The sequence below is a fragment of the Rhagoletis pomonella genome, unplaced genomic scaffold, assembly GCF_013731165.1.
Source record: "Rhagoletis pomonella isolate Grant_MI unplaced genomic scaffold, Rhpom_1.0 Rhpom_scaffold_00010, whole genome shotgun sequence".
Classification (NCBI taxonomy): domain Eukaryota; kingdom Metazoa; phylum Arthropoda; class Insecta; order Diptera; family Tephritidae; genus Rhagoletis; species Rhagoletis pomonella.
The window spans coordinates 31,768,386-31,792,658 of NW_023458564.1; the positions used below are offsets into that span (position 1 = coordinate 31,768,386).

General features: G+C 35.1%; 2 protein-coding genes across 3 annotated transcripts in view; both read left to right on the top strand.

Annotated features, from left to right (window-relative positions):
* The window catches only part of LOC118746234 (ecdysone-induced protein 74EF-like), a 392,873-nt gene that overhangs the window by 228,047 nt on the left and 140,553 nt on the right, over positions 1 to 24,273 (top strand). The gene's annotated exons all lie outside the window — the stretch shown is intronic.
* On the top strand, positions 1,362 to 22,948 carry LOC118746242 (fork head domain-containing protein FD2-like). The gene is made up of 3 exons (XM_036480071.1): positions 1,362 to 1,745; positions 21,895 to 22,150; positions 22,218 to 22,948. Exons 1-3 carry the CDS (start codon positions 1,420 to 1,422, stop codon positions 22,752 to 22,754), a joined length of 1,119 nt encoding a protein of 372 aa, XP_036335964.1. The 5' UTR covers positions 1,362 to 1,419; the 3' UTR covers positions 22,755 to 22,948.

Sequence of the window (24,273 nt, forward strand, 5' to 3'; positions counted from 1 at the left end):
TATTAAAAATGAACGCGATTTTCTAGCGTCTTGAAATTTGCACTTTAGCCTACTGAAATTTAATGAGCTACAAAACTGCATACCCAAAATTTGTCTAAAGATTCGAAATAAAAAGTTTAAAATTTTTGAGTGCAAGTTTGTTGAATTTTCATAATTTTTGTACGAAGTTTTAAATATGGATTTATATGGCGCTGATTAGGTAAAGTGCTAATCTTTTATAAAAAACATATAAGGCAATAATATTTAGAAAATATGAATAAAAAAACTTTGCATTAGAAATCTAGATCGAAGATGACTAATTGCGAACTGGTTCGGAACTATCGAAAAATGGATGCAGCGGGGGCAATTGACACTTCTTAGGACATCGCAATGTGTAATTCGCCAGTTGCTAGTATGCCAAAGAGAATTAACGTGTACTACTTAGTCATAGTTCTTAATTCTCTAGAGCCAAACTAGTGCGCTTCCCTGCAGGGGTTAAGCTTTTGGTGTTAATGGGCGTGTTGTTGATCTGATGTGGTTAGAATAGACGTGTGCTGCATTAATACAGCTCCCTCCTTACAGCTAGATGACGAGAACCTCCAATAGTCGTTTGTAGGTCGCTTATTTATTTAGCAAACAAATCGGTCATTTGTGTTAGTAGCAACAACAAAACACAAAATGCATATGCATAAAGAGTTTATAAACTGCCTCAAAAAATAGCAACAACTGTAATAGCAAACAGCAACAACAAAAAAGGAAAACTTATATATACTTATGTACTTACGCGCAATAGTGCAAACACAAGATCACTTCTGTACGCATTTTCTTTTTCATATTTAGTGCTTTTGTGTGTATAATATATGTATCTATTTGTGTATGTATGTGTATACAAACGTTTATATGCATGTTGCGCTCCCACACTCTCTAATTTAGTATGAGTTTGCTTAAGAATCGCCGATGCCGCTATGAGGATCACTAGCCAGCCATTGTTTTTCCAAGAGATACGTACATGTGTTTTCATACATACATACATACACGCATCTTCTTAAGCGTTAAGATAAATGAGGGGAGTGCTTTTCTTTTAGTATATGCGCATATTATATTTTTCCAACTCCTCCATAATGATGACGGCAGAGATATTGCGCTCAAGCAGTCGGATGGAGATCATCACCCATTCATGGTCTAATTTTCCTGCGCCTCTTAATATCAACATTTTACAGTTTTCTTAAAACCACCCATCGCATTATCGTTTCGATTGTTCGCTGTAGTACAACGTGTCGGAATATTCGTGAGTTTTCGTGTGGTATGCATATATATACATATATATGTGGAAATAGAGACCGTTAAGAATTAATTAAACGTTTGCACACCCGTAACAAATCTAGTGATAAAAATTCCCCAAAGTTTAACTGTAGAAAGATAAAAGTGATAGTGAAAGTGATGCTACCCTCACCATATCACCCGGCAGCCACGGCAATGAATGACTTGCATTTAGGTCGTCCCGATTATTTGTGTGCAAATAATCCGTCGGTAGCTGCATTGTTGTCAGATAATAATGTTGCGGCCGCTGCTTATTACTACCAACAAATGAATCCCTTCCTGCGGATCAGCAACAATTTTTGGACAATGCCATTGTCCTTCATACAAACTTCACATCGTCCGGAAAAGCCACCGTTTTCCTATATTGCTCTAATCGCAATGGCCATAAGCAGCGCACCCAATCAGCGTCTAACACTGAGCGGCATCTACAAATTCATCATGGAAAAGTAATTATGTACTTGAAATATAATTAAACGTTCGTTAGTTCTGTGTAAATTAACTTCGCTAAACCGTGCTTGAATCGAAAATTTCACTTATTTCTAGGCAATTATTTGCGAATTATTGGTAGGAACTATGTTAAAATCATAAGAGTGTATATATGTATGTATGTACATTAGACTGCATCGTTCCCCATACAAAAAAAAATCGGGACTGTGTTTCCATTGGAATTATAAAATCTATTATATTTTAAGACATCCACCAAAATATTAAAGATTGACGTGAGCTGGATCGATTTGAAAATACCTCCAAAAATGGAGTTTTTTATGAATAAAAATAGTTTCTCAAAGATTTTTTTGAAAAAAATCTCCTCAAATGCTTAAAAAATTTGCATAAAAATATTTTTAAAAAATGTAAAAAAAAAATTTCAACGGAATTGTAATAATGAGATTTTTGAAAAACTTGAATAACTGAACCTTAACTATTCCGATTTAGACACGTGAGGTATAATTGGAAAGGTATTTTCTCACCCTTTTTATTTATTTGCTGATAAACTTATTCAAAGGATGAAAGAGTAAGGTAGGATGAACGAGCGTCATTCCAAGTTGAATTAAGATGCGTTGGTATTTGGGGAAAAAAAATTGGGACGTGAATGAGCTTTTTTGAGGACAGAAATAAAAAGAGTGAGAAAATGCTTTTCTACTGAGACCACATAAGTCTAAATCAGAGTAGCTTTCGCCCAGTTATTCAAGTTTTTCGTAAATCAATCTTTGAAAAAAGTTAAAAAACAGCATCAAAAATCTCATTATTACGATTCCGTTGAAAAGATTTTTAAATAGTTTTATACAGATTTTTTAAGCTTAATCTATTTTGTCATCTGAGGTGATTTTTCTCAAAAAGTTCTTTAAGAAACTATTTTTACTCATAAAAACCTCCCTTTTTGAGGTATTTTCAAATCGGTCCAGCTCACGTAAATCTTAATATTTTTCGGATATATTTTGGTGGACGTCTTCAAATATAATAAATTTTGTAATCCCGGCGGACTTTTTTTTGAGGTATTTTCAAATCGGTCCAGCTCACGTAAATCTTAATATTTTTCCGATATATTTTGGTGGACGTCTTCAAATATAATAAATTTTGTAATCCCGGCGCAACTTTTTTTGGTGATACAGTCTAATGTACATACACATGTGAGCCGCTTAGTTTGAAAGTGGCATAAGTAATTTCCACCTCTTGTGCTGAAATGGTTGGTTACTTCCAACACTGTTCAGCTGTCGGCTGGGGAATTGATGAAACCAAGTTTTTCTGAGAGTCTGGATTGTATATAGGAAAGTAATTTCTCAGTTTCCTACACCTTCCTTCCACATCAAAAGGCCTTTGTAAGGTGTTTTGGGTACGAGGAATCTGAATCTGCAATTTATTTTTATCAAAAACGGCCGCTGGGTCCGCTTTTTTGTGGTTTGGTGCAAGCAAACATGAAGAAACATTGTTTGCACTTTTCCTTCATGTTCCCTTCATTTTTTATGCATCATAGCGCACCCAGCGGCCGTTTTTGGCAAACATAAATTGCAAATTCAGATTCCTCGGACCTAAAACCCCTAAAAAGGCCTTTTGATGGAATATATATTTGCATTAAAAATTACTTTTAATTTTTGTAAATGCTACTCCGCGATCACCAAATTCAAATTAAAAAAAATAAACGCTTAAAATCGCCAACCTGCGAAAACTGAGAAATTACTTTTCTATATACAATCCACTCTTTCAGAAAATCTCGGTTACATCAATTCCCCAAAAAAAAAAACTGAAAATGTCCTACAGTGTAATCGAATGGATATCTTAATTGTTCTACCATCTTAAACTAAATGGCAAAACGTTTTAATAATAATAATAGATTGGCGCTTACACATAAGTTAGTGTTTGGCCGAGCTTCTCCTCCGATTTGTGGCGTGCGCCTTGATGTTGTCACACAAAGCAGAGGGACCTACAGTTTTACGCCGACTCCAAACGGCGATTGTATTTTTATGAGAAGCTTTTTTTCATGGCAGAAATGCACTCGGAGGTTTGCCATTGCCTGCCGAGGGGCGACCGCTGTTAAGAAAAAACCTTTTTTCTATATTTTTTGCGATGTTGCTTTGACCACGGTTTGAACCCAGGTGCTGATGAGTGAAAGCGCGCACTGCTTACCACTACACCACAGCGGCCACGTTTTACCTTACCGAATAACAGACGCGTTTAGATACAGGTAAATGATCACAGAAGTCAAACGGCGCGAAATGACTTAAGCCACTCTCAAAATAAACGGCTCATATATCATATAGGCAAAGTAGTAAATATAATTTATGCGAATTTTATAGCTATAACATATTTCGACCTTATATACACGTCACAAAGAGTTTTGAATGGGCGATAGTTTAAAATTTTATTTACTTTAATCACCGCTTTAAGGTTTGTAAGAGATCGATTGGACGAAGCTGACCATGCCTGTTAGGCCTATTTTGTCCTACGTTGTGGTAATCTGATGGTCTAGCCTCAAATAGAAATCAACTATACAAACACTTCAAATGGGGTAAAGCGCTCCTGGAAAAAACGTGGACAACAAAGTAGGAGGTGGAGACTTCTCAGCACACTTGGGTCAGAAAAAATCATTTCGCCTGCCCAACCACAGTAGCGTATATTAAGCTGAGGTTGCGGCTATAGGGGAGGCGGTTAACGCATAATGGTTTGAATGGGAGGGTATCTTAGATCCACGTGGTATCACAACAGGCCCATAATTAGGGGCGTAGTTGTACTGATAGGTCACTGACAGCCACTTCAACCTAACCTAACCTAAAACGGTGCTTACTCGTTAGGCATTATGCCGTCGGGCCATCTGAATGATATAAGCAGTTTTGTTTGGTCACCATCGGCAGGTAACTCTTATCTTCCCATTTTCAAACTTCACATAAAAATTGTCTGGTTTTCAGAGGCGGCATAAACCGCTAACCGAAGGAGAATATGTTCCCTGCTTCTTGTGAAGCGCTGTAATCGCATAAGCGATTAAAGCATGTGCCTAAAGTAGTGGCTCCTCCCTCCTTGACTTGGGGCTCGGAGTCATCTTCTCTTTAGCAAGAAGGGGAACTGCCATGATTTTAGAACGCTCTGGACATCAGTTACTAGGTCGCCGTGTTTGTTCTTATAGGAATTTGTACTGGTGTCCGAATTTACGTAAGTCGCCTATCTTTCTTATAGAGTTTTCGGGAGTATTTCCAGTTCTCGTCATACCAGTTGTTCCGGCTCAGTCTGATACTTAAGCTTTTTACGCCGTTGAATTTGGAAGTCGTATTCCACTACTTCCACTACAGATTGTGATATTAATTTTCTTCTTTCATTTCATAGTGTGCGAATAACAAAACTTCAGCAGATCTCGCGTTTAAACAGAAAATAAGAAAAGAAAATAGAAGCTTTCGGCGAATCATACAAGTTATATAAAATTAAATAAATGGAAGAAAGTTTTTAAGAGTTTTGGGTTTTCTTAATTCTTATGTAATTTCAGCGACTACGAATTTTTTTTTTGTTGAGGAGTATTTTTCCCGGAAGTGTTATACAGCTTTTGTAAATATTTATATTTTACTTAGTGCTGTTGATTTGTATGGGAGTAACAAGAAGGACACAGAGTGTGATAAGGATTTTTGGTATAATTCAAATACAAATTTAAAAAACGTATTTATTGAGTAGATTAATGCAAGACAACGACATTTTGGAGTGTGTATTCAATTCTGCCCGAGTGGCTTGATAAAAGCAGGTAATTGAAAAACGAATGCGATGAAGCCGGTAGTTAGATGGTAGTTAAAAAAGAAGTAAAATGTATTTTTTAGCTCCCACAGTTGACACAGGTCACCTCATGGCCCCGCTTACAATAGCAACAACCATTATAATGTATTTTTTAAGGGTTATTTCACAATAACAAAACGATAATGTTGCCAGCTAAACGCATATAAGAAAATAATTACAATCTAGTCAAATTCGATTAGGTTGGTGTCCATGTCCTCGACATGCCGGCCCGCCTGCATCGGTGCGAGTTGAAGCAACTCTGGCAACTTCTCTAATGTCAGCAAAGCCCGGTTGAAAAGGTCGCGGGGTTAAATGGGGTGGCTATAGCCGCGCGCCTGCTTCCAGGGTCACTTTTGCCGCGCGGCTAGGAAGTGTTGGTTGTCCACGGCGGCCTGGATTATATACGTCCTCGTGGCGCTTATGTTCAGGAGGCAGCGGCGTGGAACGATGTAACAGCGTATGGTGCGCCTTCCCACAACAGTGGCAGCTGTCTGCTGAGTTGCAGACACCTGTGGTGTGCGATGTTGCCAAACAGTTGACACAGCACTTGTGCACTCGCACGGACTCGTACCGCTCATCGGGCGTCATGGCTAAAAACGCAGCACAGACGGCATTGATGTAGCTCCATCGTGTTTCTGTGCATCTTCAGCGATGCCATATTGTGGGTGATTCCCTAAATTGGGGGAAACTATATATTTTCTGGGTAACGCTTGGGAACGATATGTTGTGGGGAAACTTGTGGAATTTGCTCTTTAATTACGATCTATGAAGAACTCGAGTTTCATAAACATTTTGAAATTAATTTTCATAGAATTTCCTTATTTCTTGTAGTGTCTTCTGTATTAAATGTTTTTCTATTTAATTAAAACTAGCAACAATACAAGTATAGTATTATTAGAAGCACTGTGTAATAATTACTGTAGCAGTAGCAGGGCGAATTCGTACAAGGTGGTCTTGCATAAGCAGCCGAGATATTCGCCGCAGGGGCCGAACATAATAGTTATTGATGAAAACTGTCATGGAAAAATTCCCTATGTGGTTAAATGTTCTACAACTAAGTGATACATACCGATCGATTTCTTTTTTCACCGAGAATCAATTTCGAAAATAAAGTTTTATTTGTAATTTCTATGCAAAATTAAAAAAAATAACAATTATTTTTGATTTTTATTTTACAAATCCAAAATAACAACTATGTTAGATTTTTATCTAAATAATCTGTAAATAACAGTTATTTTTGATTTTATATTATATGTCTTAGATAACAGTTATTGAAGAATCACCGACTTTTATTTTTTAAATCATACGTATAAAAGAACGTGTTAAGAGGGTGCTGGGGAACCAAAATTTACTACGACTTATACAAATGACTTTTATAAGTATGATTTTAAAAATAAAAGTCATTGACTGATTTATATTGATGACATTTAAAAATAAAAGTCTTCAGTAAATGTTATCTAAGAGATATAATTTAAAAATCAAATATAACTGTTATTTGCATATTTGTTAGATAAAAATCAAAAATAATTGTTATTTTGGATTTATAACATAAAAATCAGAAAAAAATGTTATTTAAGGAGTAATTAAATAAAATTCAAAAAAGAATTGTTAACGATCGATTTTTTTAATAAAAAATGTAACTGTTACGGTCCCTGATTCGCCGCGGTGGTTCTTAATGTTAAAAGTATGTGTTTGTATGAATTCGCCTTGTGCAGTAGTTTGCAGAAATTATTTTACTTTGAACCACCGGTTGGTTCCAAAGCGCATTGAATAGGTAACAGCAGCAAAGGGTGGAAATTTGCGTTTTTTTCATTCGAAGTGGCCCATGACTTGTCAATTTTGTTTATATTTTACTCTGAAATATCAGAATTTGTTAACCTTTTCTGACATTTTAGAGAACAAAATCAACAACAAAATACACATAGCTTATTGTATTTTCATAAGCGATTTTGGCCGAGTTCAACAAAGCACGCCAGTCACTTCTCCATTTCTATTTTAGCGATCAAAAAAAATTTAAGCTTACAAAGCTTCTAAGCTCCGAATATTTTCATGAATACAATAATATATTTCTTAAATTTTGTATATTAATAAGGGCAATGAAAATTGAACTACAGATTAAATTTTAATGACCAAATACATTTGTACAATCACGGTCAAAGAACTGACTTCATCTAATGATGTTTTTTATTCCCTAATAAGTACTTTTTTTATTTTAAAATAGCTGCGTTTTTTTTACACGCGTATACATCTACGATTAACGTGTAAAAAAAACAATCATCGACAATTTCCATTTCAAAACAAGAAATTTTGATTTTATCGACAACTAGTTATTCATAAACGCACATAAAGTTTGTCGCTAAGAGCTCCATACAATTTTTAAGCTCAGATACGTATGCGTTGATAAAAAAAACACACTCCTAATGTGTATTTAATATTTTATTTAACAAAGATGATTGTAATAACCAAACAATAGTATATATTTTAAAGGATAATACATCGCTTTGTGAAGGAAACTACACTTAAAAATATTTATTTCGTTTGCAGGGAATTTGCGGTGAAAATTGTTGTGAGGATTTGTGGGTGATTTGGTATTTTTTCTGAGTAATTAAATGAATTGAAAACGGCAACGCTGATTTAACTAGTCATATGCCATCGTACAGTGAACAGGGGTCATGTGCTTGGAGTATGAGGGTTTACAGCGACATGAAGGCGAGAGAGACATATACTATGAACGGAGCAGTGAACATAGCCTTTCAATATTCCAGGCGAGAGTTGATGTCCGCGACGCGCAAAATTTCGATCGGGCCCGGGATGAAGTTTTACTATACGTCCGAGTCTCTATTCGTTGGGGGGTTGAAGGGCGTCTTTGGCGACAACGAGGGCTTCTTCTTTAATGTGTGGTTCTTGGCACTGCCAAGTTCCTTAAGATGTTCATTTTTCCGCGGGTTCTAAATTGCCTTCAACCTTCAACCTTTGCCATTTATTGATTAAAGATAGGTTTTCAGAGTAAGAAACGGAAGAAGTGTCCTGACGTTAATGCTAACAGGTCTAGGGGATACATATCGTCGTTTAAAGTACAAACCCGCTTGTCGTTATTCTGCAAAACCTCGTAACTGACATTTGTGCCAAAAAATATATTTGCTCACCGGAAGCCCCTGGTATCAAGCCCTTATCCGTTCATACTAAATTATCGAAACTTAGACATAAGCAGCGTTGCCATTTTAGCCGTTTTCCGGCTAGATTTAGCCGGTTTTGATAGCAACTAGCCGGAGAAAATTCGATCTAGCCGGCAGCCGATTTGTTAGCCGGTTTGTAAAAAAAAGTTAGCCGTTTTTAGCCGATTTTACTATTTGCCTAGTTTTCAGGTGCAAAAAGAAAACAAGTTGTTCGAAAGCAATAATGCAGACCCAATGAAGATTTTTAATGAACTCAATGTTTTACTTTCGCATCTATGCTCCCTAGTGGTTATTAGCGCGGACACATTTGATCCAATATGCTCCCCGTTGGAACCATACCTTGCTCCATTTCCTCAGTTTTATCACAGTTTTGAAGAGTATTTAAAAACAAAAGTAAGCACAAACGCTTTTGACCACGAAGCCGAGAAAATAATTCGAGAAAATGGTCGCTATTTTATTATCACTTTAATAAAGGAATTACGCCAACGCCTCCCTACAAATATTGCCACACTAAAAAAAAAATACTTTTTTCGGTTGGAAATGCGTTAAGAGTAATTAAACCAAAAGTATTTGTTCAACTACAGCAACAAAAACAGAAATATAATGCCGACGAAATAACATCCATAGAGATGCAATGGCAACGGTTAACGTTACATACCTGGAGTAATTTAGTCTCAACTGTAAAATTTTGGGCCGAAGTTTATCAATTTCGAAATGCCCTAGGAGGAAACCCTTTTGCTAACCTTTCCAACCTAGTTTTTAGTTTTCTTGTTTTGCCTATAAGTAATGCAGAAGTAGAGCGAATATTTAGTTCAATGAATATAATAAAAACTAAGCAAAGAAATCCAATGTGCGTTAAAACGTTAAACGCTATTTTATATATAAGATACGGTTTAAAACGTGAAGAAAAATGCTGCCATAATTTTACTCTAGATGACGATCTCTTAAAATTAATGAATTCAGGTGATATATACAATAGTGATTCATTTGATGATGAGGAATATACACTCGATATAAATTAATGGTGTTAACTAGTACTTCGTTTCTTGCGATTTATTCAAATAAAGCATGTGAATTTTCACTAAAACATTTTAGCCGTTTTTTACCAGAGTCTATGTGAAATTTCACTAAAACATTTTAGCCGTTTTTAGCCGCTTTTTTTTGCCAATCTAGCCGGTCGGCCCAAAAAGTTCTGGCAACACTGGACATAAGAAGAAAAGATAATTAGCGATAAAAGAGAGAGCCGTTTTTAAATAAGACAAGTTTTCCTCTCTCCTATAAAATTTGGGCAACCTCAGGTAAGAGTTTTGCATTTTCTTGATACGCGGTTTTGTATGTACTTTAAACGACGATATATGGGTGCCTCCCAACAAAAGTTACGGTTTTTCTACCTGAATCATAAAATTTATTATATTTTAAGACTTCCGCCAAAATGATTTCGAAAAATATAGATATTTACGTTAGTTAAACCGATTTGAAAATACCTCCAAAAATCATATTATTTTGATGCCGTTGATAAAATTTTAAACATTTTATGTAGACCTGTTAAGATTAAACTCTTCTTTGATCTGAAGTGATTTTGGAAAAAAAAAAAATATTTAAAAAAATATAGGGGTACATTTGAATATTTACAATGTTTTGCTATTTTTTTTTTAAATATTGTTCATGCTTCAACAAAAACTATATAAATCACACTTTCAAACTTTATACAGAATTTAGAATAATTCCACAAGATGTTATCTAAATTTCGAGCTTTTTAGCTAGAATTTTATAAATTTGGCTATGCAGTTAACAGGCTTATAAAGTTTTAGTAAAGTATGTCCAAGTTTTGAGCGGCTAAAAAATCGCATTGATTTTTTTTTTTTGTGCGAAATTGCGAAATTTGGGTAAACTCACTGCAGCGTGTCGAATAACATAGGGATATATAGGTTTGATTTAATATGCATACACTTTTTTTTGTAAACATGTGTTATTGTCGTTTTTCCACAATAGTTTTCATTAGAAACGGCCTCAAGCTCAATAAAATTGTTATAAGACCATAAGTAACACAAACAACAAATTTTTAAAAACTTGTATTATTTATTTATAAAAGAACACGATTTTTTTAAATTTTTTCAAATCGGTGCAACTCGCGTAATTCTTAATATTTGGCTGAGGTCTTAAAAAATAATAAATATTCTATTTTTTTACGAGGAGAGTGATGCACCCTTATGTATATATACATAAGTAGATACATAATTTCTAAATGATTAAATTTAAATATTTTCGTTGTGCCGTCTTCAGTGTCATTTTTCAGGGTAGGGCTGGGAGTTCTATCCGGAAATTTTAATATCCGATAAAATAAAAATTGTTTGTTGCAAAACAAAGATTCGAGAAAATAATTCTAAAAAATCAACGGTAATTCTCAGCCATTTGAAACTTTTACTTTATTCTACTAGAATTCAATGGGCTACAAAACTGCATACTCAGAAAGCTAGAAAGTCTAATTTAAATCTCGAAGTTTTTACGAAAGTTTGTTGAATTTCTTTAAATATTGCACAAAGTTTAAAACTTGAATTGACACGGAGTTTGTTAAAAAACGAACTATATTTTTATAAAAAAATAACCAAAATTAAATAATAAAAAAAGTATATGTACATAGGTTAAAACTTCTCAAAATGTAGCGCGGCTATAATTTTTTCGACCACTGTGTATTAGACTGCATCATTATCCATACAAAAAACATTGGTACTGTTTTTCCAATGGGAATATAAAATCTATTACATTTTAAGACTTGCACCAAAATATTTCGAGAAAATATTAAAATTTAGATGAGCCGGATCGATTTGAAAGTACCTCCATAAATAGAGTTTTTTATGGGTAAAACTATTTATAAACTATTTATTTGTAATTTTTTAATTCACCTCAGATTACACGACAGTTTAAGCTTAAAAAATTTGCATAAAAATGTTTAAAAAAAATTTCAGCGAAATCAAAATAGTGAATGAGTTTTTAACCGACTTCCAAAAAAGGAGGAGGTATCAATTCGTCGGAATATTTGTTTTATGTATGTTACCGTATAACTTTGGACCACGTCAACCGATTTCGATAATTCCGATTTTGCCTCGGAAAGGTAGTGTCTCAGAGGTGGTCCCATACTAATCTGGTTTAAATCTGATCATTGGATCATGAAATATATATATATAAATATATATATATATTTTATATGAGAATTGAAGTCGGTTTTTTTTTGCTAAAAATTACTTGTTTTGCAAAGAAATACCTCATAAGTCTAAATGCTTAGAGTTTTGGCTTCTCATATACCAATCTTTGAAAAAAGTTAAAAAGCAGCACCAAAAATCTCTTTAATATGATGCCGTTGAAAAAATTTTTTAATATTTTTATGCAGATTTTTTTAAGTTTAAACTGTTTTGTCATCTGAGGGAATTTTTTTTTTGATACTTTAAGAAACTATTTTTATTCATAAACAACTCCATTTTTGGACGTATTTTCAAATCGGTCCAACTCACGTAAGTCCTAATAGTTTTCGGAAATATTTTGATAGAAGTCTTCAGATATAATAAATTTTGTAGTCCCGAATGAAAAAACCGCAACTTTTTTTGGTGATGTAGTCTAATGTATGTACTATATACATAAGTCTGGTTAAGTTAGAATCTAACGAATTGCTAGATCACTCATGTATATAGTTTAATGTTTTAGAATTTCCTCACCTCTATGGCGTCTATGTGTCTCCCAATAGCGATAAGGTCTATTTTCAGGCCTATGACGGAAATATATACATAAATCTCTTCTGCCTAGCATGAGGATTTTCTGTGATCGTGTGTGAATGCTGGTTCCTAAATAAAAGGAACAGTCCAGCGCCTTCGTCTTGGTCTGCAGGCTGTATCGGAGACACAGCCGCTAAATTTAAACGTAGAATACGTGGTATGGTTAAGAGCACAAACAAGTCAAAAACGAAAGCACACAAGAAAAAAACATTGATAAAAAAAGCGGTAATAATATCGATAATAAAATCGATAACAAAATCGATAAAAACATCGATAACAAAATCGATAGCAAAATCGATAAAAATATTGATAACAAAATCGATAAAAATATCGATAACAAAATCGATAAAAACATCGACAACAAAATCGATAAAAATATCGATAACAAAATCGATTACATCCATAAAAAAATCGATTACAAAATCGATTAAAATAACGATAATTAACTCGATATAATATATCGTTTATTATATCGATAAGTTCCGAAAATAGCGATAGCAAAATCAATAACAATATCGGCGAAAATTTCGATAACAAAATCGATAAAAAATGTCGATAACAAAACCGATAAAATATCGATTATTATATCAATAAGTCCCGAGAATTACGAAAATCTCTTAAATCCCGAAATAGTCCCAGACTGATTCTCTGTCTATATCCTTTTCTCTATAATTACCTTTATTTTAATCTTTCTTCCTCTATATTCATCTTTACTGTTATCGGTATCCTCATCCTCATATTTTTCTTTATATATACAGTGAACCCCGCTTAAGTACCCCCCCGTTTAAGTACCTAACCCGCTTTAGTAACCAACATTTTTGGACACCGTAAATTTTTTAATATAATCAGAAGAAAATCCCTCTCTTAAGTACCTCCCCGCTTATTTACCCAACCCGCCTAAGTACCTCAATTTTTCGTGCCCCATTTCCAATTTTACTTATAATTTTCCGCTTTAAAGTGCTCTTTTAAAATTCCTTAAAATATTTACGTATTTTGAAATTCAGTAGCAGCGCCACACACCTTCGGTAGAAAAATTCTAAAAAATCAACGGCAACTTTTACCAACTTGAAACTTGCACATTATTGCACTGAAATTGAATGGACTATAAAACTGTATACTCAAAAAACGCTTCTGAGAAAAAAGTTTGAAATTATGATGAATTTTTTTTTAAGTGTTCTACAAAATCTTAAGCTTAGGTTTATATGGTACAGAGCTGTAAAACTGTGAAATCATATGAAATTAAAAATCATCAATTTTATGTTATTATGTTTTCATTGAATTTTTCCTTGTTGGGGAATGTGGCTTATAATTTTCCAATTCTACATTCACTCAAAGTAGATACGATTGCACACATTAACATATTCAAAGAAAGATTGAAAAAACTGAATGACGAAACATTAACTTTTAACACTGAATAAGCATTCAGATGAATGCAGCTTTTGCTATGTGTGCACACATTCATTCAGTACCAATCAATCGATATAAATATTCTAAATACACAAAACCCACTGAAAAATACGCAAGGTTGAATTTTATTGAACAGATTTCAAAATTGCAACACGAAAAATAGTTTATTGAGCGTTATCATTAATTTGTTTCACTTAAATTTGTACAAATATTTATAATAAATGAAAATATTAATTAGAGAAATATTTTTCTGCCAAGAATGTCATTATGAAAAATGTTAATTATTAACGATTTTTACATCTCTGTTTCGAAAATTGTCAGCTTTCTAAATAAGTATTACCAATGTACCAATAAAAGGTATGTGCAGAAATTATTACATATGTACATACCTATATATCTACGTTAAAATAAGTAAACAAATTTAAGCGCTTCTACTTCTAACTTTAGATATATACATTTTATTATTTATTTAAAAAATTCTTAATACAAGTTTCTTCGTACTTTTTTCTTCGCTATTGGGTCAAGCATTTAATAAAGATTCTAAAACCTGATTTGTGGGTTTGTGGTGGTTTCTACCATTTACAATAAGTTGCAAATTATCAACTTTTCTCAAAAAAAGATTTAACAAATCTGTGTGCAAACCCCTTTTTATTTTAGTGTGGTAGAATCGAAAAAAATGTGGTAGATTTTAATAAGATGTGGTAGATTTTCCAATTCATATTTTATTGGGTATACATATCGCACACCGTCGTCAAAAGAAGCACAACTCAAAAATTAAATCGGGAAATATAATTGCTAGTGGATCGTACAGATTCCACGCAATTGGTGCAAAAACAAGTATAACATTAGTTTTCTAGTTAGAGAATATAATCATGAAGAAAAGAATATTTTATTTGTATGCAAAAAAATCGACCAAATTATTTTCCCATTGCATAATACTTTAGCAAATATAAATAGGCGTATTTTTGAAATATTAGAATTTTAAGGCACAGATATATTTAAAGCAAAATTTATGATGTACCTTTTTAAAAATCTATTGATTAATTTTTATATTTCGAATTACAATTGAGTTGAAATTCTAGAGTTATGTGAAAATTGTAAACAAATGTTCTGTCTAAAAATGTGGTAGATTTTAAGCCTTGTGTGGTAGATGTGGTAGACACCCATATTTAAAAAAAAAAATACGTGGTTGATCTACCACACATGTGGTAGAAGCTTGCACACTGTTCTAAACGTATGTTTTGAGCAAATTGATGTTTAAAGCTAGCAATATATCCCATGTCCATTTTCCAAAACTATAATAATAAACATGGCAGTTTTTTTAGCAATTTGGTTCCTGTAATTAAGGAAATATTGTAGTTTTGGCATTTTTCGAAATTACCATTTTATGAGAGGGACCAGGTCTAGATAAAAAAACCCTCGTACAGAATTTGGTTGAGATATCTCAACTTTTGCTAGAGTTTTCGTGTACGCAAATAAACGGACATGGACTAATCATCTTCTCTTTTTATTCTGAGCATTTTTATGTATATATACATACATAAGTAGTACATACGAACATAAATGTATGTATCCATATCGATTAATTTTGGTTGTTCCAAATATACGTTATTTGAAAAAAAGTTATGGTACCCTCTTGCAGAACTGCGTTGTAAATATGTTTAGGAAACATTTAAATTAATAGTTAATTAAAAAAGTTGCTCAAAGTAAGGGAACTCCTCAACCCCTTAAAAAAAAAACAGGAACCCTTCTGAAATTTTGTTTTGAAAGTTTTCATATTTGAAAACTGAAAACAATCACAGTATACAGCAAACCAGCCATTGACAATATGCTTATTTGAAAACTAATACATGAAATGTTGTGAATATATAGGATTTTTTTGTCATTAACCCATAGGCAACAACTGGTGCTAAAGTACCTACAAATGTTTGTTGATAGTTTTGAAATGTAAATTTGAACAGCAAAATTCGTAAAACAAATTATAATAAAACAAAAATATTGTTAATTACTACGTGGGAGGTGGGCGTGGTTATTGGCAGATTTCGACAAAATTTAACACTAACCTAAATTATACCAAAGGCAACTTCGACACCGACTTTCGTTAAAATAAATAAATTTTGTTCGAGTTAGCGTGTTTACAAACAGAGAGGGCTGAACTAGTTCATCTCGTCATTCTGAATATATGTGTATATACGTACATACATTTAATACGGTTAACAAACGCGCTCGCTTATCTGCATAAACCGTCTTTACTTGCATTAATTCATGCATTATCCTCTTTCAAATGTGAATAATCGGCTGAACAAATACACACAAATTACGTGCATTTGAAAATTGGAGAGTTGTACCATAAGCTAAGTAATACGTCTTTTACCGCCTAATCGATGGGACCATTTTACAAAGTCAGCCCACCATTATTCACTCAATGTTGTGTTCAGAACACGGTTTGACTTATGTAGGAACTGCATCCGGTCATAATTGCTAACGCTTCACGCTTCATTTGCTTGGAATTTCGTGTTTCTCGTTATTTTATTTTATGTGACTTGAAAATATTTTTCACTATAAGAAAATATTTAAATTGGATTTCATTTGGGTTAACGAAAACGACAACTGTGAAAGAATACCAACCAATACATTCAAACAAAATGTCAAATAAGCATGTTTACATTTTTTGTTTTGGCTACCTGGATCACTGTATACTGTGAAAAAAATATTTAGTACAAAAATAATTGTGATAAATCAATTTTGTATATTCTTCTGCGAAAAAAAATGTCTACAATCGATGATGTATATGTATACATATCAAGATGTGTCTGTTTTGCTCTACGGTTGCGATAAGTTGCTTTGGAATAAATAATATTGCACGAGTCATTGGCTTTGGGTTAGTGGCAGAAAACTTCAATACATAAGTACATATACTTTGAAATAAAATATTTGTTTTTGTTTCAATTCCAGATATGTTCAAACTTTAAAGTATAAAATATATCAACCCTGGGAACAAATTATTGGTACTGAATGGTAAAAAAAAGTGTGCATTCATTCTAAATATACAATCATGTGTGAGTGCGAATGCTGCTGAACATTCACATTCTATACTGAATGGCAATCTAGCATTCAATAACAAAACACAGTTTGTTTGTTTTCAAATATTTTAAGCCACTCAGGAATGAAGTTTTTATTTATACAAACCAACAATCAACATTTTGAAAGGAATGCCGAGTGAATGCAGACTATGTTGATTCAATCATTTTACAGCTCTGATATGGTACTTGTTAGGGAATGGACTGCATTTTAATTGATTGAAAAACCTTAAAAATTAATAAATAAACATAAGTGGCAAACAATATCATTTTGAATTTGGTACAAAATGATATGTCCAACCTTGACTTTTTAAACAATTTAATTCTTGTGAAAATGACATACCATTGCACTAAATATTTTTTTAAATAAAGTTTTTTTTTCTTGTTTATGTATTTAAATAATGCTACGATTTTGGTTTTATACTATGTATACTTCATTAAATGTTTTTATTCAAGTATTTATGTAAGTTATCAAGAATATGTAACTACATCAGTAATTATGTTCGCTTAAGTACCTGCATCGAGGTACTTAAGCGGGTTCTTTTAAGTACCCAACCCGCCTAAGTACCTCAAAAAGCTGACATTTTTCGTGAGGTACTTAAGCGGGTTTTACTGTATATCTTTGTTTTTACTTTTATGTTTATCATGTTCCTCATCTACATATTCTCCTTCACCTTTGCCTTTTACAAATATTGCGCCATCTGTTATTCAAAAGCCGAAATACCTACACACCGACTCGTTTTGGTGAACAATTTGTTCGCCGGCGACGGTCGCAAAAACGACTTACCGGAGGGTCGCAACAATGATATACCAGCGAACTGCAAAACGATGCTCAAAATGTATACCAAATTTAAAGTAAAAGTACAGTTTTGTACCAAATTTAAAAAAACTTCATACCCACAAATTTTATTTTTTATGAATAAGACCTTTATAAAAAAAAAAATAAAAATAAAAAATAATATGAAGAATATTATGAATACTGAAAAAAAGATGTAGGCGGCCACAGTATACAGTAAACCAGCCATTGACAATATGCTTATTTGAAAAGTAATACATGAAATATGATGAATGTATAGGTTTTTTTTGTCATTAACCATAGGCAACGACTAGTGCAAAAGGACCCACAAATGTTTGTTGATATATTTGAAATGTAAATTTGAACAGCAAAATTTGTAAAAAGAATTATAATAAAACAAAAATATTTTAATTACTACGTTGGAGGTGGGCGTAGTTATTGGCATAATTCGCCAAAATTTAACATTAACCTAAATTATACCAAAGGCAACTTCGACACCGACTTTCGTTAAAATATCTAAATTTTGTTGGAGTTAGCGTGTTTACAAACAGAGAGGGCTCAACCAGTTCATCTCGTCATTCTGAATAGTTTGGTATATATGTATGCATACGTGTTTATAAGTACATACATTTTATACGGTTAACAAACGCGCTCGCTTATCTGCATAAACCGTCTTTACTTGCATTAATTCATGCATTATCCTCTTTCATATGTGAATAAGCGGCTGAACAAATACATAAAAGTTTCGTGCATTTGAAAACTAGAGTGCAACCTTAATCTAAGTAATACTTGTTTTGCCGCCTAATCGATGGGACTATTTTACAAAGTCAGCCCACCTTTATTCACTCAAAGTTGTGTTCGGAACACGGTTTGACTTACGTTGGAACTGCATCCGGTCATAATCGCTTACGCTTCACGCTTGATTTGCTTGGAATTTGGTTTTTCTCGTTATTTTATTTTATGTGACTTGAAAATATTTTTCACTAAAAGAAAATATTTAAATTGGATTTCATTTGGGTTAACGAAAACGATAACTATGAAAAAATAGCAACCAATACATTCAAACAAATCGTCAAATAAGCATATTTACATTTTTTGTATTGGCTATCTGGATTACTGTATACTGTGTAGGTGGCTTAATTTTCTGAGTACAAGTGTACATTGTGGATTCCATATTCTGTCATAATACAAAATTGTCATAATAAAAACGGTTTACTATCCAAATGAATGACTTTTATTCATACTTAGATATATAATAATGTGGGCGTGGAACTTGTCCAACCCAGACCGAAGGTTCCTCAAAAAACTTGTGGGTTCGAAGAAACGGATTCGTTTCGAGTTCACCCAAACGACTTCATCAGACCAACGTCGTAACGACTTCGGTTCGATGAGAAAAAACGACGTTGGAACGACGTTGAATTTTTTATGGAAAAAACGACGTCGTTTCGAGTTCACCAAAACGACTTCGCCAGAGCGACGTCGCAACGACGTCGTCTTCGCCCTGCGGCAAATTGGGAATGCTCAATATTTGTTGAGCTTATATAAAATTTGTAAACGATAGTATTTCTATTGCTCCAAAGAACCTATATCCCGAAAATGAAAGTTTAACCTGCAAATCGTAAGTTGCTAGAGCACTTTAAGGACTCAAAATTTACCCCAAAATAAGCCAATATTTACCGTGGTTTCTACGACAGAAACATAATTGGTTACCTAAAAAAATGAATCGTTTGGAATTATATCTTTCAAACGCCGCACTTTTCTTTCAAATCGCTTCATTATTTCTCCTGCAATAAGCGTTTTCGTAAAGCTCTAAAAATTACAACTACAACATTTGAGCGTAGCTTCTATATCGAAACGTAAGACGTATTCTACGACATACAGAAGTCGTCTACTCGTCCAAACTTGCAACTGTTCATCTGATGACAGGAGGTACTTCATTTCGTCCTCGTTCACCACCAAACCCATTCGCTTTGCTTCTCCATCTAATACTGAGAAGGCAAAACAGACGTAGCCCTCGCTTTTATCGATAATGTCGATGTCGTCGGCATATGCCAATAATTGTACGCTCTTGTAAAGTATTGTGCCTGAGCGGTTCAGTTCTGCGGCTCTTATTATCTTTTCCAAAGAAATCACACGAAAGGGAATTACCTTGTCTGAAACCTCGTTTGGTATCAAACGGCTCGGAGAGGACCTTCCCATTTCTGAAGGAGCAGGTGGTATTGCCCAACGTTATTTTATACAGCCGTAATAGTTAAAAACAACTTGTTTTCATGCTGTCGAAAGCGACTTTGATTTTCCATGTATAGAGTCACACTGATAAGGTGCAATCAGTTATTTTATGGTGGGCTTGAGTCTTTAACACAATACGCTCGATAAGACCTTGTAACCTATGCTTAGAAGGCTTATCTCGCGATAGTTGGCGCGTATGGCAGGGTCGCTTTTCTTGTGGAATAGGCAGATTTAAATTCCAGTCATCCGGCATGCGGTCATCTAACCATATTCTGCATAAGAGTTAATGCATGCACCCCATCAGATCTTCGCCGCCGTACTTCAATAGCGCAGCTGGCAGGCCGTCAGCTTCAGCGGCTGTGTTGTATTTCAGCCGCGTAATCGCTGTTCATACCTCGTCATAGTCAGGTGGTGGAACATCGACTCCATCGTCATCGAATGGCGACCCGGTTTCGTCTTATCCACTACCTTCCCTGGTTTTGAAATCTTTCGTAAGTCGCCTAACTATCTAGTAAAAGTTTTCGGGGATTTTTCTGTGGGCCAGCATTTCAAGCTCTCGCTTCCCTATTCAGATCCCTGTAACGGTCATATATATCTCGTGTTGCGCCCGACCGCAGTGTGGCCCTGTGGGCGGCATCATTTTTCTCTATGGCTTCTTGACACTCCTCATCGTACAAGTTCTTCTTTACAACTACTACTAATTTTTGGACGTTGAGCTTTTCTTGCATTGTTGGGCGCGCATTTTTTGCTACACAGAGGCGGGTGCGTATCTTGTCTGAATCAAGAAATTGGTCCGAGAAAGCGTACCTTCCGTCTACCACAGCATGATCGATTTTCTCGTTTTTCTAACTGAAGACAGCTCCGTAGCTTGATGGATCTTTTTATGCATGAATCTAGTACTTCATAATACGATATTTCGCCCCGGCGACGTCGATCAGCATCAGTTCATTATCGGAGGTCTCGTCGACGAGACTGAATTTTTCGAGAGTAGCGCCAAAGATCCCTTCCTTGCCCACATTGGCAGTGAAAACTCCAAGCACTATTTTTATATCATGACAGGGGCATCGCTCGTATGTATGCTCTAAGAGCCCATAGAACAGATCCTTGGATGCCTCATTCTTATCTTTATTCGGGGAATGGACGCAGTTGAACCGACGAAATCTCTCTCCCACCACAAAACTAACACCGAATTCGTGCTTCTTTACATGGCAGCTGTAGTTTGCAAGGCCCAGACATCTTTTGCCTTGCCCCGTCCACGCATTTCTTGGATGGCGGTGATGTCAGCTTTTGTCCTTACAAGAACATCAACCAGCCGGGCAGAGGACATTCCAGATGCATACTTTCAAATCGTAGTCCTTTAAACTTTTTCCGTGGTCGTCATCAAAAGGGAGTCTCATCCGAGGTATTGTCTCTTTTCTTCACTGGAAGTAGTTTTTACGTGGCGGGTCCCAAGCCCATCGCACAACCCATTGCTGGGAGGAGGATGGTTTGTTAACCGAATAGACTGTTATATAGCGTGCCGCTTGCAGTCGCACCTACTGGTTAACAGACGCTGCATTCTTCAGTGAGCTTTTAAAATTAATATGTCGGAGTGGCCCCACCAAGCGCCCTCTCTTTCTTCCGTGACCCAAGGCTTCGGATTGGATACCGTACCTCGCACATGAGTTGCTCACGTTGCCCAGAGTTCGTGCATACACCGAAGAACGACTATATCCCAATGCACTCTGTAAAAATTAAATATAAAATTACGGTCCGTGCGCATCTCTAGTTTGATGCGCTGAATGTAGTTTTTATTTTTGTTGGTTTATTATTATACTTTTACACTCTCGCGATTTTTTTTTCATTTTGTATGGTACACATAATTCTCTTCTTGAACTTACTTTATTTTTCAGATTTCCTTACTACAGAGAAAACAAACAAGGATGGCAGAATTCGATTCGCCACAACTTGTCTCTAAATGATTGCTTCGTAAAGGTGCCACGTGATAAGAACACAATTGACGATAATGACAGCTCGGGAAAGGGGAGCTACTGGATGCTAGACGCTTCAGCTAATGATATGTTTGAGCAAGGCAACTACCGACGCCGACGTACGCGGCGCCAAAGGCATTGTATGAGAAGTTCTAGCAGCTCAGAAGACAACTATCACGTGAGTAAACTAAATTTGGGAATAATAAACATAAATAGTCTACTAAAAGATTTTTTTGCTGTAACAGCTTGAACAATCTCAAACATGCGAAAGCACGATTGACGAATCTTCTGCCATATCTCGAGGCAATCTCAACATTTTTTGCGGCAAAAACCCAGGTACGATGTCTCTAAACTACTCCGACCACATCACAGAGCTACACAGACAGTATCTGGCTTCGATTGCGCCTTTTAATATACTCTTTCGGAATGAATCACCATCAGCAAACACCAGCTCAGCATTACCAACGCAACAGCTTAGCAGCCAAAGTGAATTACCTCTGCGAAATGTATCCAATTTTATGCTTGGTACAAGTCAAGAAACCAGCAGGAATTCATTCCGGGACTTGGACAGTTTTGATATCTCAGGCGGTGCTTACTCTAATAGCAACAGTTCCGTTGACAGCACTAGGCAAGCAAATTCATTTTCGCCAAGCGCCTTTACACCAATCACTCCAGCTCGAAATTTGCAGCAAACAACACAGCTAACTCCGCCGCCTTTGCCGTTACAACCAAAAGCACTCACTTCCGCTTTCACCATCGAGAATATCATAAAGAAAGACTGAAGAAATACGGAATATATGTATGTACGTAGGAACTGTAAACTAAGTTGACATATGCCAAAAGATTATTATATACTTACTTGTAATTATGTGATATCAATGCAATAAAATAGAATAAAGCAATTTAAAAGTAAAAATTACAAGTCTGATTATTAGTTAATGGAAACTAGCGTTCGCTCAGCGGTTGAAATCACTGCGATTAAGTTTGATGTGAGTTGAATTGAAGTGAGTTCAGATGAGGTGAGTTGTGGGAGGTTAAGGTGAGACGAGTTGAATTGAGGCGAGTTCAGGTAAGGTGAGTTGAAGTGAGGTAAGCAACATGGCAAGACTTAACATATCTTCAATTTTCTCTTTTTCGTTCTCTATCTATTTCCTCATCGTGATTTTTTTTCTTAAGGTGGGCTGCAATGACATAAGTTGAGTTGAGGTGAACTTACGTGAGCAGCATAACATGACGTAACATATCTTAATGTTCTGTTTTATTTTTATCTTCATCTTTGTCTTTTTATATTTTTCTCCATCCCTTTCTATATCTCTATCTTTGTATCAATCCTTTTATTAATCATTGTCTTGATCCTTTTCTTTATCTTTATCATTATCTTTATCAATATCTTTACAATTACCTTTAACTTTATCTTTACCGTTACCTTTATCATCTTATCCTATTTTTATCTCTTTTTTTTGGAGCACCCTAATGCAATTTAATAAATGAATATTTTTTATGAAGCGAGGAAATGTTAGTTTTACCGTAATTTATTAGGAAATAAACCTCAATACTTAAATATCATACAAATTAAAGGAATAAAAAAACTATTTTTTTTTCTTTTTAAAAGAATAAAATCTAAAGTTCAGTTGGATTCAGTGATAGCAACTTTTCCGGATTCGTAGCAGGCATTCGAATTCTTCGAAGTCTTGTCGAAGCAGACATCGACCCCAGAGACGCCGCCCTAGAATATCAGGGCACAGCTGTCTGGTCAGCCGATGTCGAGCTGGAAATATTTAACGTTGTACCCCCTGCCACCTGCTACCCGGCAGAATATCACCCTGCGCTACTCAGAGGTGAAAACTGTATGACGGTAGGTGACTTTAGCGCGACCTTGAGCACTCAAGCCTGGCAAATGATGCAGTATTGTGGGTAGCTGCAGCAGTTTACCAGACCTAAAAATTTCTAGCGCAGGCCTGATAAACAGCATAAGGTGACGATCAATAAGCCCACCGACTTTGCTGCCGCAGACCACCGAACCTATTTCAGCTTTAACAACGCTGACTGGAACTGCTTCGTGGAAGTTACTGAAAGCAGCTTCGCCCCTTTCCAAACCCATAAACATATATGCTGGCGAAGGCCATTTCCGCAAGGTAAATAATCACCGCCACAGCGGCTCCCTTCCTTTCATTCGGACGCATCTCGGAAGTCCGCCCAAACCCGGCTGAAGCGCAAATTAGCGTGACCACCTACGCCAGGTCGACTCCTAGGATCCTCACTTAAGTGACCTTAAATTGGAGATTCGACAACTGGTAACCC

Bases quoted from the DNA above. Each gene is read 5' to 3' on its own strand.
- LOC118746242 (XM_036480071.1), top strand. From the start codon at position 1,420: ATGCTACCCTCACCATATCACCCGGCAGCCACGGCAATGAATGACTTG. The intron at 1,746-21,894 runs GTAATTATGTAC...TTTATTTTTCAG, and splicing joins TACAAATTCATCATGGAAAA to ATTTCCTTACTACAGAGAAA. The intron at 22,151-22,217 runs GTGAGTAAACTA...TTGCTGTAACAG, and splicing joins GCTCAGAAGACAACTATCAC to CTTGAACAATCTCAAACATG.